Source organism: Lutjanus erythropterus, chromosome 8, assembly GCF_056507025.1.
Source record: "Lutjanus erythropterus isolate fLutEry1 chromosome 8, fLutEry1.hap2, whole genome shotgun sequence".
Lineage (NCBI taxonomy): Eukaryota > Metazoa > Chordata > Actinopteri > Lutjaniformes > Lutjanidae > Lutjanus > Lutjanus erythropterus.
The window spans coordinates 15,213,671-15,232,409 of record NC_139324.1 but is presented as its reverse complement, the minus strand read 5'-3'; the positions used below and the strand labels follow the sequence as shown (position 1 = coordinate 15,232,409).

The 18,739-nt window shown below is 38.5% G+C and overlaps 1 protein-coding gene across 1 annotated transcript in view; it reads left to right on the top strand.

Moving 5' to 3' along the window:
• Positions 1-14,914, top strand: part of cckbrb (cholecystokinin B receptor b) — a 28,362-nt gene extending 13,448 nt beyond the window's left edge. The window contains exons 2-5 of the mRNA XM_084724017.1: positions 2,032-2,283; positions 7,163-7,424; positions 11,541-11,668; positions 13,793-14,914. Of these exons, the coding sequence (XP_084580143.1) occupies positions 2,032-2,283; positions 7,163-7,424; positions 11,541-11,668; positions 13,793-14,334 (1,184 nt within the window). The 3' untranslated portion in view covers positions 14,335-14,914. The remainder of the gene's footprint in view (positions 1-2,031; positions 2,284-7,162; positions 7,425-11,540; positions 11,669-13,792) is intronic.
• Positions 14,915-18,739: the final 3,825 nt, after the last annotated feature.

Below are 18,739 nucleotides of genomic sequence, written 5' to 3'. Positions count from 1 at the left end.
AACTGTGTCAATGAAGTTTGGGCTTATGTGTGTGCTGTGATTAGTGTCCTGCAGATATGGCGCACATGGGTGCCTCTAATCCCCGGGAAACAGACGCAGTAGGTAACCCGTTAAAAAGCGTTGCGTCTAACCGCGGGGAGAGGTAAAGATAGGAGAGAAAGCAGATAACATGGACTTTACAGGATATGATCCAGTGAAGCTGCTGATGGCTGAAGGCTCAGACAGGCTTTCGGCTGGAAAGCTGTAGTTTTTGTTTTTTACAGTATTTTTTATTAAAAACAGTGGATGGAAAATATGAATGCTGGTACCTGAAGTTGATACACAGCAGAGGAACTGGTACAAATGACCCTGATGGATTGAAAACACAGAGCTAATTAATAGTAATTTGTTATGTTGAAGTGCCTTTGTACCAACTAAAAACAGTGATAAAATACTCTGTTACAGGTAAAAGTTCCTTTTCAAAGAGTTACAATGAGTTATATTATAGGAATATGATAATTTAAAGGCATAGTTCACCACAAAAATACATAATTTCCCTCTGTGCTGTGTGCTATCTATCTGCCTAGATAGTTTTGGAGATGTCTGCCATAGAGATGTCTGCCTTCTCTCAATTATAATGGAACTAGATGGCACTCGACTCGGTGGTGCTCAAGGGTCAAAAAATACATTTACATAAATTACATATCTGCTTACTCAAGATAATCCACAGATCTTGTTGTGAGCAGTTCCAGTAAATTCTACTGCAGAAAGAAAGAAGTTCTGACAGGAAACTGCTCCCAACAAGGTCTGTGGAGTTTCTTGGGTGCATGGGTCAGGATTTCTGGAGAGAGACATTGCTATTGATTTTTAAAATGTATAGTGCCATCTAGTCCCATTATATTCAAGAGAAGGCAGACATCTCTGGCTTATATCTCCAAAACTTGGCAACTCACACCAAAACAGTCTAGATAGATTAACAGCACTAAATGTAACTGGAAAAATATGTATTTTTCATCATGTACAGTAACATTGTGCGATTAGGGATGGTTGCTGGAAGGTGTCTTATAATCTGGGTTTTGCTCCGTCAGACTCACATCATGTTGAAAAGATAGGTGGTGTTTATTTTTCCTCCAGGCAGCCAGCAAGTTGTGGAAGTGCTCCTCACATGCTTTGCCCCTGTACACCCAATCCCTGCATTTAGAGCAGACTAGCAGTAGCCTTATAAGATCTAAAAGGCAAATGTAGGCTAACCCAGCAAAGGGTAGAAGTACAGTTTAAAAAGAGGACCATGAAATGTACTGGTTAATTTAAAACAGATTTTTTTTCCTCCATGTGTGTTGTAACTCTTTACACCCTCCTCTGTTGTAGTCAAAATCGAACACTGCATTACAGAGCGTCCCAGAAGCAGCTTCAAATACTTGCCTAGTCTATGGACAGATGTCAAGCTGCACAGAGCAGATCGAGCGGCAGGAAGTTAGACACAGACACAGCATTAAGAGTCTGGTCAATTTTCAAAATAAAACACCATGTATAAACTTGTCATTATTAAAACTGACATCAAACACACTATTTAACTACATAGCATACTTATTTACGTTAGAATCACAAAAATTAAGGAAACATGACCAAATCCTCAAAATCTGAGCGAGTCAGTATAATCAGAAAGGCAAAAGGCTTCACTTCTCAAACACTACTGGTGGGGCATGAAGCTGTGTGGAGGACGGATCAAAACTGCGGTGCAGACGTGATGTGCCCAGTGAAATCACCACATGGTACTACTGCACAGCAGGCAGCAGAGTAGTGTCACATATTACCTCAGGCTCTGTTCATCAACAGGGGCAACACAACCTGTATAGTAAAAAAACACACACACACAAAGAAGCAGCCGTGAGAAATAGTTACACACAGGATTATCGGCTTAAGGCTGTTAGGATCAATAAAGGACAGCATGATCATATTGATCGTCATGTAAAACAGAACTGATGAGTTGGGTCAGCAGGGCGAACACGTTCACACTGTGACACAATCTTCGTCTCCTGTGTTTGTCTGTAGATGGGGACCACACGCTGAGGATCCTGCTCTACACACTCATCTTCTTCCTGAGTGTCATCGGCAACCTTCTCATCATTGTGGTGCTGACGGTCAATAAGCGCATGCGCACCGTGACCAACAGTTTCCTGCTGTCGCTTGCTGTCAGTGACCTGATGATGGCTGTCTTCTGCATGCCCTTCACCCTCATTCCCAGCATCCTCAAGGACTTCATCTTCGGAGCGGCCATGTGCAAGATAGTGTCCTACCTCATGGGTGAGAGAAGTGGGAGTGGTGAGGGAAAGGGAGGGTTGACTAGTGATAAGACGGCAAGAAAAAACAAAAAGTGGTTAGAATGAAGACTCATTCAGATATCTTATTGAAAGCATAAATTACCCAGAGGATATAGAATAACTAATCATAAGAAAGAACGTGTTCTATTATAGAGTTTATTTTACTCACATAAAAAAGGTAAAGAAAATTACCAATAACATTGTTTTCTGAACAGCTATTGTAAAAGTTGCTTCCTCAAACACTATGTTAGTTTTAATCTAGAAGCAGGATGAATCTCATCTTCATCCTCTTCAATTCTTAGTCATTCTTAGTCACAGAAGCATTTTAGTATATGGGTAAAATTATTCATGTAATTATTGTGTAAATTTGCTTTATTTGCTACAATAAATATGATTCCAACAGGTTTGAAGTAAGCATGCTGATTGGAATTTCAGCCAAGATATGAAAGGACATGTTTGGTGTAATTTTAAAAGGAAAATATAAATTAAAGACATCAGTCATAGCAATGACTGAATTCTCTCGTATGTAATGGAACTGAATGACACTTGGCTTATGCTGTTCAAAGCATCAAAAAATATATTTGAAAAAAATCAACACCAGGGTCTCTTTCTAGAAAATATGACCAGGTTTCTCAAAATAAAACACAGACTTTGGTGTGAACAGTTTCATGTAGGAACTACTTTCTTTCTAGTTGAAACAGAAGTAGTTCCTTCATGAAACTGTTCAAGGCCAGGTCTTTGGATTATTTTGAGTAACTGGGTTATGATTTCTGGAGAGAGACATTGTTCTTAAAATGTTGTTTTATTTGGCACAGTACCATTATGTTGGAGCGAAGGCAGACATCTCTATGGCTGATATCCTCAAAACTAGATAACTCATATGAAAACAATTTAGATCGATAAATAGTACAATAGGCTAGAGGACAAACACGTATTTTTCATTCTGGGGTGAACTTTCCCTTCAAGGATCAATGCCAAGATACACTCTGATTTTATATAAAAATGGTAAATTTAATCAGGCTTTTATTATTATTCATACTATCAATGAGAAGAAGGTTTTGTTTTCCTCTGCAGGCTACAAGCAACAGAAAGAGAACTATGGACACTCAAAAAAAAAACTTTAATCTTAAAACCTCCATATCTCATAACTATGACTCAGCAGCTCGTAATTATGCGAATCCACCATTACCTCTTTCATGAAACATTTTCATGAATATTTACAACCATATGTCATATTATTAGTTCACACAGCTACACAACATGCCAGAGAGCTAACTGGTGAACTCACTGTTTTGAGCTATAAACTGTTTCTATCATTGTTAATTAAAGATATCTTTGTTTTTTTGCTGCCAGTTTGAAAAAAATAATACAATTTGAAGATGCTGAACTGTACTCTGGGAAACACTTTCAAACATTTTCCATTATTTTTTTCTCAATCAGCTGAAAAACAATCAACAGACTCATTGATAATAAAAACCCTTGTTAGTTGGGGCCCTACATGTTTTATTTTCATGAATAAGCATAAGCAAACAAGCATGGCTTAATATTAAGCATTATGTAAAAAGGAACTCATCATCTTATCCAATAATGTTCATGGATTTGTTGGACGCAGCATCTCATTTTTATCTTTTTCCTTGTGGGGACGAGTGCAATCTTCTCCTATAAGGCCAAAATTTCTTAGCACATCAAAACATCAAATCTCTTTTACAGTTTTTGGCAAATTCGCTCAATCTGACAGTAACTTTACTAGTTACTTTTATCAATGTTAAAGACAAAAATGTAGTCTGGTGTTGCATCACCAGCTATCCCGAACCTCACAAAGCTGAATTGCTGCCTACATCTTCTTATGTGATGTAAATAGAAACAAAAAAAAGACATTTCTGTCTGTTTATCAGGCTAATCCTATATTGCCTTGAGAGGTTATCGACTGGCATCCAATAGAAAATGAAAAGGGGGCTACACAGCTGCTGAACTAAAACGCTATTCAGATGCATCTTCTATTGATTTACCTTAATTGTGAACCTGAGCTGCAAAAACTGTGGAAACAAATAGCAATCAAGAAGTTAACAGGTTGTCTGACTTCCTTTACAAAAAGGTACAGATTACCACTGAACAGTAGCACATCCACACACCATTTTCATTATCTCAACCATTTGCGGGAGGTTGTGGATTCTCAATGGGATGTGTTTGTGCTTTCACTTTAACAGAGTAAGAGGTGATTCTGAGTTTACATCAAGGGGACAGTCATGCCTCTCGGTAATGAGTGCTTTTATAGACCCTTTACTGAAAGTAATTGCTTGATATTTGGGGAACACACTTATTTACTTTCTTTTCAAGAGTTAGATGAGAAGATCGACACCACTGTCATGTCTGAAAGTGGTAATGGTGTTGACAATAAACCTAACAAGCATATTTCCCAAAAATGTTGAACCTTTCTTTTAAGCAAAAACACTATAATGTACAAATAGTACAATGCATTTACTATAATGTAAAATGAATGTAGTGCAAATAAAATACCTAAAAAACGACCTGTATTTAGTATAGACTTACTGCCCACTTAATTAGGTACACTTTGCTAGTACCGGGTCGGACCCTCTTTTGCCTTCAGTACTAATTCTTTGTGGCATAGATTCAACAAGGTCCTGGAAACATTCGTCAGAGATTTTGGTCCATATAGACATAATAGCACTGTGGTCTTAAAGTGATGGACATGGTCAGCAACAACACTCAGGTAGGCTGTGGTGTGATGCACAATTGGTACTAAGGGGCTCAAAATGTGCCAAGAAAATATCCCCCGCACCATTACACCACCACCACCAACCACTGATACCAGGCAGGATGGATCCATGCTTTCATGCTGTTTACAGAAAAATTCTGACCCTACCATCTGAATGTGTCAGCAGAAATTGAGACTCATCAGACCAGGCAACGTTTTTCCAATCCACTGTTGTCCAATTTTGCTGAGCCTGTGTGAATTGTAGCCTCAGTTTCCTGTTGTTAGCTGACACGAGTGGCACCAGGTGTGGTCTTCTGCTGCTGTAGCCCATCTGCTTCAAGGTTTAACGTGTTGTGCCTTCAGAGATGGTCTTCTGCATACCTTGGTTGTAATGAGTGGTTATTTGACTCACTGTTGCCTTTCTATCATCTCGAACCAGCCTGGCCATTCTCCTCTGGCCTCTGGAAAAAAACAAGGCATTTTTGCCAAGAGAACTGCCGCCCACTGGATATTTCCTCTTTTTCAGACCATTCTCTGTGAATCCTAGAGATGCTTGTGTGTGAAAATCCCAGTAGATCAGCAGTTTCTGAAATACTCATACCAGCCCGTCTGGTATTCAAAGTCACTTAAATCACCTTTTTTCCCCATTTCTGATGCTTGTTTTGAACTTCAGCAGGTTTTCTTGACCATGTCTACATGCCTAAATGCATTGAGTCACTGCCATGTGATTGGCTGATTAGATATTTGCGTTAACATGTACCTAATAAAGTGGCCAGTGAGTGTAGTGTATGTGCTTAAGTTGAGTTACTTTTTCAAAATACATGCAATACTTTCAAGTACAGCTTAAAAGCTTATCATGAAATGTACTTTTTGTGAGCACACATAAATACACTTCTAATGAAGTGAAATTAAAGGACACTTTAATAAAACATCATAATGGTGTATTACAACATGATTATACCCATGAAAGTACACTAATGTACAATTTACAGTACACATACAGTGAAGTAAAGCTGAAATACCACTTTGAGTGTTTCAGAGTTGCTATATTCACTTTTAGTACATTGAAGTTGAACTTAATGGCATCTTAATGTACTTCAAGTATCAAAAGTAAAATATCCATTGTGCAGAATGATCCTGTTAGTATTTATGTCTTTGTTAGGTTCCTCATTAGCACCAGCTTAAACACTGGCTATTTTTCCTGGGATGCACACACATGTACAACCACAACCACCACCATAAACACAACAAACATGAAATTCTGCACTCACTGATGAGGCGGAATGCAAGCAATGATAAAAATATACTGTAAAGTGCACTATATGAGAATCTGCAAGAGAAGTAAACACAGACAATAAAGAGAATAACAACATAACAATAACAATACATGATTGTGATCATGTGAAAGCCAGAGACAAATACAAAACAGGAATACTGGGCTGACCCTGGAAGAAAACCCACCTGAGAATTGAATAGAAAAGGCGGATTAAATAAAGCACTGACCCTCTGAGTGAAGGAGAGCCATCAAAACAATGCACTGAGGGAAAGTGGACAAACACAAGGGAGAGACTGTTTGCTGATTGCTCTTTGCTTCAGCGGGATCTGCTCAAACGCTGCTCTCATAGGGACAGACAACACAGCGCATAAGTCCTGACTCACACACACACACACACACACACACACACACACACACAGACACACACACACACACACACACACACACACACACACACACACACACACATACACACAGTTTGTATAGTCGGTGAGGACATGGATAAGGCAGGTAAAGAGTAATTTCCCGTGTTGCCCTGTCAGGAGGGAGATGGCAGATCACATCAGTGGCCTAGCCCAACGTGATTTCTTCTAAGACGCAGATAACAATCCCCACCTCCCCGCCTCGCACTATATTAATTTGCAAGCACATCTCCACAGAGCACCACATTTTGTTCTCTGTTATTATTGCAGATATGCCGTGCACTTCAACAAATAAGTTTTTGTTGCTTTTCGTTATGGTTGCAAATTCTATTCCGAGCACAAAGCAATGATAACGTTTCATTCATCAAAAGAGAATATATCCGATAACACACATGCATGCATGTTTACCTCCCTTTAACAGTAAATAATCTGTTTTGTTTTCCTACAGGCATATCAGTCAGCATCTCTACATTTAGCCTGGTTGCCATAGCGATTGAGCGCTACAGCGCCATCTGCAACCCCCTGAAGTCACGGGTGTGGCAAACCCGGTCCCATGCCTATCGGGTGATTGCTGCTACGTGGGTGCTGGCCTTCATCATCATGATCCCCTATCCAATCATCAGTCACTTGGAATCTTTTCAGCGTCCCGACAACACCACCGCTCACCAGTGTCGCCACAAGTGGCCCCTTGCAACAGCTGAGCAGACCTGGTGAGTGCAATTAAGTAGTTTTTTGGTGCACTTGTGCTTTCATGAGTAGATTTTCAAGTATCTACTTTTACTTAAGCTTTTATTACACTATGTAATCTACTTAGTTACTTTTAAAATCATAGTTGAGTACTGAGTACAGTTTGAATTAATATGCAAACCTTTCATGTGCATTTTAGTAGCTGCTTAGAAACGAGCCAATGAAAACCATGAGATAGAAAAAACAAAACAAAACACTGCAGCAGCAGAGGTTTGGAGTAAGGATGTTAATGGTCAATCATTAATTAATTAATCACAGTTAAGAAATTAACCAATTAAATTAATTTGTATAGGATATTTATTGAATAGTTATGACAGTAATAACTGAACACCCTTCCCCCTGAAAATCTGAGAAAAAAAGTGTCTTGTATCATATAAATTATTAATAATTAATCAGTTGTTTGCACTTTCAAATACTGTTTAAGGAAAATGCAAAAAAGTTTTCAAACCTTAGTTTGGAGAGGTGACTGTGACCACTGAGCAGAACAGTAAACAAGTTGAAGGTAATTTAGACTGAACATCTGGAGAAACAGAAACCCCTACTGATAATGCATTACAGATCAGTAGTTAAAAAGTAACTAGCACTCTGAGTAGTTTTCTAAATTAATACTTTGTACTTTTACTTAAGTATTTTTGTAACACAAGTACTTTGTAATTGAATAATATTTTAGCGATGTATTACTGTATCACTTGTACTTAAGTACACATTGTCAGGACTCTGTCTACCACTACACACTGGTCCTTTAACTCAATTTGTTTAGACTGAAATGAAATTTTTTTTACTGAACAGCAGCCACTGTGGCTGCGAATGGTAATTACAAGAAAATCCACAGTAAATTTACAGCCATAAATTCAGTAACATACTCATCAATGTCAGTTACACTGCATCTGTCTAAGGTTTGCTAACATTAGCCGTCATAAGTCATATTAGAACAAATAAGGCTACATATAGCAGCAAAGCTCTTCAATGCACTAAACATAATAATAGTATATTTATTTTTATTATTTATTAAATCAAATATGCATGGAGAAAACACAAAATGGTATATCTGAGAGACTGAATATGACTCATTTAAATAATTTAATTTAGTTTTATACCAGGCTTTAGACTGATACATAGTGAGATTTTGCTATTTTTTGAGCATAACAGACAATAAAGCATCTTAAGTATGCGTATATTACGTTTAATATTAAAATGTATTGGGCAATACAGAAAAAAAAAAAAACTGTCTAAGCTGTTGGATCATTTGTCATTGATCCACTGAAAGGTCACAGTAAGCTGCGTGAGAGAAAGTCCTACTCCCGGATTAAGGCACGCTGTCAGTGGGTGTTGCATACAGGAAGATCAGGGAAACTGTAGGTTTAGCTGAAAATTCAAGGTCATCAAGTATGACGTACTACATATTCAAGTACTTTTAGTTAACCCCAGCAGCAAAATGCTGAACAGTGATTACACATGGCACTATAATGTGCATCACACCATGATCCTATAGAGTTATTCACTGCTCAGTACATCCCAATGACAATGATGAATCAATAGAGCAAACAGAGATTAGTGAGCCCCTCCAAACTACACGCACACACTTTAGGCTTTAAACTCGAGCCATTATTGTTGTAACACTTTCCTGTTAAAATCATTTTAAAGTGTTTATTGTAACATTAACTGTAACGTACTGGCAACAAGTATGCAGTATTTCATGTTTTTCATAGAAAGGTAAAATTACTGTAAAACAAACAGCAGTAGTTTTTAGCCTACTTTAAAATAAAGTACAGAATTATACTGTCCTGAAAGTGTTACTGTAGTTTATTTTACAGTGCTACTGTATAACCCACTATATTTATCACAATTAAATATTTGATATTTAGCTGTTGATGTAAAATGAAAAAAAGGGCAGAAGACTTAACTGCACAAAAAGCTGAAAATGTTTTTGTGCAATTTGAACTATTTAATGTTTTTAGTGTTTTTGTTTGAGTTACTGACATTAATTTAGTCTGACTCCCTGAATGCACCCTGCAGGTAAGCCTGCTATTGGTTGCTCGGTTTCAGCCAGCATCTGCTATCTACGTTTTCAAAGCTGCTGGGGAAACAACAACATCAACCTCTGAGAAAGCAATCTACACTCTGAAAATGGCAAATTAGGGTTGCAAATGGTACACAAGCTAGCAGCTATTACCTTTACTTTTGTGGGAATTTGGACACTTAAATGTCAGGACTCGCCTCCCCGTGTGCAAAAGTTTCTTACCAAAACAAGTTCCCTCTGACACCACTTTGCAGGGAAACTGGTGGCTGCATTCTGGGCACTTACAATAAAACATATTGACATACATAAAAAAAACATATTGAACTAAAATCAACAAGTTTTTCATTCATTTCATTTCACGCATCTGCATGCATGCACACATAATGTGGCACTTCACCAAATGCCACCACACTACTTCATTTTGAATATATTTTTTTCATTTTTTCATTTCATGGTTGTTTTTCTTGACAGCAATCTTTTTATAATGAGAATAGTTTTTTCCTCTTGATGATCAGTTCAAAAAGAAAATAAATCACTTTGGTAGTGTTGGAAATTTAAATGGATAAATACACCAGCTGTTTTCTTTTCTTTACGTAACCATTATCACTTTAATTTCTAGGGTAACCGAGGACACAGCAGCACATAAAATGCAACTTAACATAAAACTTGCAGCCAGCAAGTTTTTTTCTTTCTCTCTCAGTGCTTGCTGCCTGGACAATATGTTGTTTTGTATCACATAAACTTTATGTGTCTGGTGTGTGTGTGTGTGTGTGTGTGTGTGTGTGTGTGTGTGTGTGTGTGTGTGTGTGTACTTTCAGAAAGGCATGCTACACTGAATCATCTATTTTATTTCCATGTTTGGACCTGGAGCCTGTTTTTAGCAGCTCTTACTTTCTGTCTATTGGCTGTTTTCATGGAAACATTTGTGCAGAGAAAGAGAGCAGACGGATGTTTCAGTGTGTTTTATGTTTTTGACTTTAGATGGAACAGGCTGTGGGGTAATTTCACTCTATCTGTGTGTATGAATGCACAGTTGAAACTAATGTTTTGGTGTGTGTGTGTGTGTGTGTACAGTATGTTAGGGCTTTTGTGTTTAATTCTACCTCTTTATCAGATTTTAGGCTTCCTCATGGGTGTGTGAATATAAAATGTACTAGACTCAGTTTGTGTCTAGTATTTTACCTTAAGAGTCTGACTCACAGAGCAAAGCATTTTTTTTCCCCTGAAAAATAAATGCCCAGCAATCTTTGGGAAAAAAAACCAAAAAACATTTTCAATATGTATAGCTGTTCTGAAGGTAATTCCAGAATCTCTAAAGTCTTACTATATGTAGTTAGTTTATTAACTAATGTAGTTGGAGAAGCAGAGAGGAGTAGGAAAAAAGGCTGTTTCACGGCAATGTAAACTGGTGAAAATATTGTAGTGCAAACTGATATTAATTATTTTAGGTGGACCTTTTTTAAGTGGCTAGTATACCTTTTGTTTCTGACTGTCCACAGCAGTACATTGTGTAGCTTCTATGCTGGGGCCCCTCTCTCCTTCCACTGTAGGTAATACACTGACTATTGATAAGTACCTAAATAAAACTCTGCTTAAAATGATCTAAACTATTCCTTTAACCTCTAAGCCACTAGGATGCCCCTGTGTAATCGGTTTCCAAAGTTGCAACCCCACAGTAAATAATGTTTTGTACAACATAATAAAGGTATAAATGTCTAAAAATAAAATATTCACATCAGAATAGATGAGTAACATTCAGCTTTATCTTTTTGACTGACATTGCACAAACTGAACAAATACATACATATGTCATTTTTGTTTTGGATTAGGAAGAAACTGCAACTTGGGTTATAATAGATAGGGTATTTTTCAATGTAGACAGTCTTTGAGAACTCTGGAGAATCCTCAGAACAACAATACATTTTACTGGCTGATATTCTTTGTTCTTATCAGATTAAAAAAAAAGTTTTGCTCAGGTAATGATTATACATTAATACATGCGCCACTGTCCTTATGCCAGGATACTGGGATCTCAACCTCTCTCATGTGTCTGTTTTAGGTACATTCTGCTGCTGCTTGTGCTGTTTGCAATCCCAGGGTTGGTGATGATTGTGGCCTATGGACTGATCTCCAGGGAACTTTACAGAGGCATCCACTTTGAGATGGGCCACAAAAAAGACTCTACTGGTGAGGCCATGTACATCACATGTAGAAAACATGAAGAAAGTACCACGGTACAGCTTTGATTAATGTCTCAGAATGCAATTTGGCTCACATGTCAGTGATAATAATAATAATGATATACAAATATGTTGATACCAAATGTTTAAAATAATGTTTCAAAGTAGGTGTGTTTCTCTCTCCGACCACAAATTTCAGATTTTCTTTTGTGCATGCGTTTCTACCCCCAGCCTTGCAAACTGTTGGCTATTTGGTTTGTTTACAGCACAGAGCAGAAGAGGTTGTGTGTCACAAACTGGTGTAAAAACCCCAGCTGAGACGCATATTCTGAACATGCTGTTTACATGTCCAAAGAATGCTCCTAAAACCAGAATAATGCGAGCATATCCCACACGTCTAAATTAGATTATGCTCCATTCAGAATAGTGCCTGATTTAAAATATCAAACCAGAATATGCTGTTTACATAACCCATATTAAATATATTACCATTTACTGAATATTAGTGGAAAATTAGTGTGCATGTAAAGGAAGCTATTGGTAGTAATGCTGTTACCTCAGCACACACCAGCTTAAAACAAGGCACACAGAAGTCACTGCACTGACATTCAGCTTTTTATTTTCAATAACTTGTACATATTATAAATATATAGATATGTGTGTCTGATCAAGAAGTATTTCATGTTTGATTTTAATGATGTTTTTTGATTTGAATCACAGTATTCAGCTGCCACCAGCCAGGCCCTAATGTCAGCATTTGCATTTCTTTCACATGATTTATCTGAGCGATAAGGAATTTCAATTTGATGACAACGATTTCATTAGCGCTACAATCATTGTAATGTGTGCAGGTTAAGTGAAACATAACCTTTTGTGAGCATATGAGTGTGTGTGTGTGTGAGATGATAGCAGCATGCAGTGTGTTTGCTGGGACTCCATTAGAGGATGGGATTGACTGGCAGCTGCAGGCCTGGACATCACCATCTGTTTGGTCTCAGAGAGAAAGAGATTGTTTAAAAAAACAAAACAAAGAGCATGTGGTGAAAAAACAAAACAACAACAACAAAAAACAAGCAGAAAATCAGAGGGAAAAGGATAATGAACTTCTAAAATAACCTCTTAGAAAATGTTTTGATTTAATAATCCAGAAGTGCTTTGGCAAATTGTGTATAAAGTCTCCACAAAACAAGTTCCTGTTTGTATTTGCTTGCCTAAGGGCTTTTATTAATGTACTCATTGTAAGTTGTAGAGGGAGAGCTGGACTATTCGATTTTATCAGTAAATTGCAATATCTCTTGATGGATGATTACTGAAGCTCAGCACAAATTGCCAGTCACTCTTCTTTCCATTAAGGTGAGCTGCTGCTCTTTAGGAGCCATGATTCACTCAGAACAAACCTCACAATGGATGCTTGTGTAATCACAGAGCTGTGGTGCTTTGGCTTGTTTGTAAAGATTTCCATAAATTAACCGGCTGCAGGATACAATTTTACTGGTCAATTATGTTTTGTTTTTGTTTTTTTTTTGTTTTTTTTACAAACCAGTGACACCAATATTGTAGTAACTTCAGTGTTTTAAAAGTTAGGTAGTTAGGTTAGACTTACCCAAGTCACATAATAACACAAACAAACTAAGAGATTTAGGCAGCAGTAGACCACCAACTATAGTGTTCTGACAGGAGAAATAACTGTTTTTGAGTTGAGCAAGAGAAAACAATATTTGACGACAGAAAAGAAAAAACTGTCTGATGATTGGGTAAAGCGGTTAAAATATTCTAAATATTGATTTTTTCAGGTGGAGCTTTTTTTTAAGTGGCTAAAAGATGGACAGATGGCTGCTGACACTGTCCATAGTACAGTGCATTGCTTAACTTCCATGCTCATACTCCTCTCTGCTGTAGACTAGCATGTAGTGTAGATAATACACTAACTGTTGAGTACCTTATACAATCCCATTTTAAAAAATCCAAACTATCTCTCTCACAATATCTTCAAAATAATGTAAAATATGCCACAAAAAGGAAATATTACCTATATACTGTGGGATCAGTTGACTTTACTATTTTAAAAACAATAGTAAAGTATGTACTTTTGTGTAATTTGATTCACAGTTCCTCTCTCTCTCCTGTGCAGATGTGAAGAATGGACTGACCTCCACTGTGTCTACCGGCAGTGATGATGGAGATGGTTGCTACGTTACTGTTGTTCAGCGGCCGCACTCGATGGAGATGTCCTCAATGTCTGCATCCAGCCGGGCGGTCAAGGCAGAGAGACCGCGAAGCAACACGTCCGAGGCCAAGCTGGAGGCCAAGAAGCGAGTGATCCGCATGCTGGTGGTCATCGTCGTCCTATTCTTTCTCTGCTGGATGCCTCTGTACTGTGCCAACACCTGGCGGGCTTTCGATGACATCTCTGCCAAACAGGCCCTCTCAGGGGCGCCCATCGCTTTTATCCACTTGTTGTGTTACACGTCTGCCTGCGTCAACCCAATCATTTACTGCTTCATGAACACGCGTTTCCGCAAAGCCCTGCTCGCCACGTTCTCATGCTGTGCCGCACCTTGCCATCGCCGTCGCCGTCGTGGGCTACGGGACAACGAGGAGGACGTTATGGCAACGGGAGCGTCCATGTCCAAGTTCAGCTACACTACAGTCAGCACCATGGGAACATGCTGAGGCAGATGGATGCAGGCACAGTCCAGAAGAAACAGTTTCTACGGCAACACAGCACCCCACATCTTCTATCTTTAGGTCAAGTCTGTGCATGTAGGAACAGTAATTTGGAGAAGGAAGACAGGCCGTACAGTGTAACAGTATAGAAGCTTTACCCATGACTGTGAGTACATTTATGTAGTGATTATTTAATTAAATCAAGTAGTAAATACCTCCATAGCTTTACAGGAAAGCACAGAAAAACGAGGCTACAGTAATTTCTTGTCATACTGGACAAAGGCAAATTGTCTGCATAAATGGTTCCATGTTAGTGTGAGTAGAGCAGAGGATGTGAGCTGTGGTGAGCTGTTTGATATGTGAGGGAAGCAGTTTGATAAATTAGTAGTCATTGTGTAGCTATAAAAAAATAGGATGAACCATTTGCTATGTAATTTTGAAATTGTTTTATATGTTGCTGTCAGCTGTTAATGTTTATCTGTGTTAATAATGGTGATGCAGTTGCCTTGTGGACTAAGTGCCTGGTTCTAAATACTGTGTTATATTTGTCTACTGTTGTTTTGCTTTATTCATCATGGGCACCATAATGTAGCAAAGTAATGTGCAAATTGTAACCTGAGGGGTTTGGAAGTGCAGTTTAAACACTGGAAATAATCTTTTAAACAAACTGAAAATCCTCCTTAGAAGACAGGAATTTCCTCCAGATGGGAACTAACAAATGAGTGGGTAGTCGGTTCCACATGGCTCCACGGTTCGCAGAAAACACTTCAGTGGTATAAACAGCTTAGATCAGAGCAGTGGTGAAGCCTTGTGTTGTGGTTGTAAACTGTGATGCTAGCCATCTTTGTGTTTTTAGGTTTGCAGAGATGTTTTTTTCTGTGTGTGCTGCAATCTTTGTATCGTGTTCTCGCAGGTGAACAGAGTAGCAAATGTGATAACAGTGACTTGCCACTTTGAATTGTGTTTGTGTCTCATATTAGGGACTCTAGTTTGAGAGCAGCACAAAATTAGCTGATAAGTACTTAACACTTTGTGGAGAGCATAGAAATCTGAGACTATTTAGCAGTCCCCACAGCACTGAGCTGGTATCACCAGCACTGATAACAGTGCCCTTAGAGTGATATCAGGAGATTTGAGTTTTGATTTGATACACATCATTTAAATGAAAGCATTCCTAAAATAATCCTTCAGCGATGTATGAATTGATTTTTATGGAGTGTCAGTCTGTACATGTCTATCTGTAGGTATGAATTACTGTTCATACCTCACCCCCTTATAAAGAGCGACCAGCTGCTGATAACAGGCTGCACTGGATGAATGGGTTAAGTGCAGGGCTATCCTGGGGGAGGGTGGGGTGTGACTCTTGCCCTAAACAACTATTATTTGACGAATGTATGATAGTGTGACATAACTGTTAGTTACAGTTATTATTTTCAGTTTTCAGTTGCAGTTTGGTCAGGTCTGGGCAACAAAACTACCTGGTTAGGTTTAGGGAAAGATCATGTCATCATATTTACACGCCAGGTGTAAATAGTGTGGGTGGTTGGGGACGCCTGGGTGCTTGTCTCTGCCATGCTTGGCCATATATATACCAAGGTGTAAATACCAACTTTGGCTATTCGTTGGCACGTTGGCTATTCCAATCTGTGTGCAAATAGCATCTGCCTTATTTTTTTCAGACACCACAGACGTGCAGTATTGCCACACTTTTGAATGTTTTGTTGGCATCTTGGCACACTGAACTCTCAACTCTGCCAAATCATTGTGCATGACTCCACCACAACACAGACTGTATGTGTTGCTCCTGTGGTAGGGGGTTGACATGTCACATGTCAACAACTTTATAAATAGATACATACATAAAGGACTGAATGCGGATATTGTTTGACTGGTGAAGTTTCAATCCAACTTGGTACTGAGTTGTTTCAGACAGTCCTTTTAAAGGTATGGAATACCGATACTGTAGCACTGAATATTGCTATACATATAAGCACAAAACCTTTAATTTTGACAGATAAACATAATGCATAATAAAGAAATACTGTATATTCACATGTTATATATCACACTGACACTTATTAGAACATGTAAGTTGGTTTATTTTACTGATATTAATGCACACAGCATTTGAAATGACATAGTAAGTGACCATAGTTTGGTATACTAATGGTGTGATAAACGTTCATATTACAGTATCAGTAGGACATGGCTCAGATTTGCACAATGCACAAACAACCAACCACAGCTCAGAAGTCCCTCAGCACCCTTTGCTAAGTCAAATCAATCAAGTCAAGTTTACCACAAGTAAAAGTCAGGTTTACCACTCTACAACCAGTGGCCTTACAAGCTAACTTATGACACTGTACTACACTCAAGACCACTTAAAATATGTCCAAGTAAAGAGGGGGGACAAGAGCAAGTTTAGTGTTTGTCAAGAATACATCATTTAACTAATGATATAAACCAAATCATTTACTGTATGTGGTTTACCTTAGTCATACCAATATGGCTGAATAATAGTTTTGGATAGGTCCTTTTTATTCTGTTGCATTTCAGTGATGGAAACTACTGTGTTGTAGTTTTTGTGTTAAATATAGTGCTTGGTGACAACAAAACAAAATATGATTTTAATATAACCAGCAAATAATTTTACCTACAGTGACATCAAACATGAGTGTAGCTTACCTTAGTTCACCATATATGTACTGTAAGACACTATGGAAGTTCACTGCAGCCTTACAATATGTACTGACGGAGGTAACAGGAGAATTAAGTTTAGTTCAGTTCAGTGAGTCCCTGTTGAGCTCACCTGCAGGCTTCAAAATGGCAGCCATGTTTTCAGAGGTGTCTGTTTGTCTGGTCCTGTCTAGCGTGCCTGACTCTGGCTCCCCTGCTCACCTCACACTAATTGTGTTACAGCCTCAACCCTGCCAGGCTGAACGGATGAGCATATTTCACTGAGTACACCAAACCACAATGCTGTCAGTTTCTCAACTAATAGATGTATAGCCTGCTGCCTTTGTGAGCATTTTTTTTTGGAAGATTCTGGATCGGCCTGCAGCTTTTGTGGCTTATTGTGTGCACCGTTCCCTTTGTGTTCACAATATAAATCATAGTGACGCATTACTACAGAAGAATAAACGACAGTAAGAGGATTTTTTCAGCTGAAACCTCAGAGCGTTAAAAGCTACTACAAGGAGTTTTTAACTGGTGACTTTATTAGTGTTGCCTCTATTTAACCTACATACATTAATGAGACCATCTGCGAGAAGATTAGTTTCTGTGTAATTATTATTATTGCTGCCACCGAGTCAGATTCTTCTTGAAATCAGATGAAGCAAGCCTTTGATACATTTTCTCAGGCAAAGTTACAGTGAGTAGTACATTACCCAGTTTAAAAGAAGCAGGGGGAGATTTTTCTTTAGATAATTTTATGTTTGACATTATATTTTGTGGTTATTATTGTGGAAACACTTTTTGTCCACAGGGGCCTCCAAAATCAACAAAATATGAAAGTTCCTTTCAAAAAAGGAAATAACATCATCAACAATTTGACTTCATGTCAAAGACATCTGTATTGTGTTGCAGAGATATCTATTGAAGTTAGGATGCTAACCAGCTAGCTCCAGCCTGTCCTATCTTTAAATACCACTTCATACTTCAAGCAATAGTCCAATAGTATAGTAAATGCTGCTCCCTGGAAGCATTCCCCACTATAAACCTCATCCTTGTCGGGGGGCTAGTGATGTACACCCACAGTCCCCCAGTGCTCCAACCTCCCTGTCCAGGCAGACTTGAGTCAGCTAATAGGACCACTAATCAGCTGCACAGTCAACTGACCCAACTAGCTAATGACAGCTACAACTAGCCGTTACTCTGGTGATATGCTGCCTCTATTTGTTTGGAATATTAGTTCAAATTTTAATTCCTACATATTGCATCTTTAATCCAGTGTAGAGAGGAGGACAAAATGACTCTTATCTCACTTGTTGCAGGAGCATCAGGCCTCTGTACATATGGCTCTGATCTTAAATATGCACATGCAGGAGATCAAAGTGAGATTGTGGTTGGACACACCTGTCGGATTTCACAGTCCTCCTGTTTAACCTTGGAAATGCAGGCATTTTTTAACGTCAATGAAGTTCTCCTGCAGTATACGACAGCCAGGAGGTATTTATGTGTCTGCTAACTTTTTTCTACGAAGTAAAATACTGCAATATCCGTCTGTGTTGTTGTTTATGAGAGGCAAAGTGTTTTTTTTTTTTTTTTTTATGGAGAGCTATGAGAGACTGATTTCCCTGCGGTGTCGCAGAGGCCGTTTTGACATTATGACTTTCTCCCCAGCACACCACCATCTCATCCAGTCGCCACAAATACACACACACTCTAGCTTAAACAGGTTATTATGCAC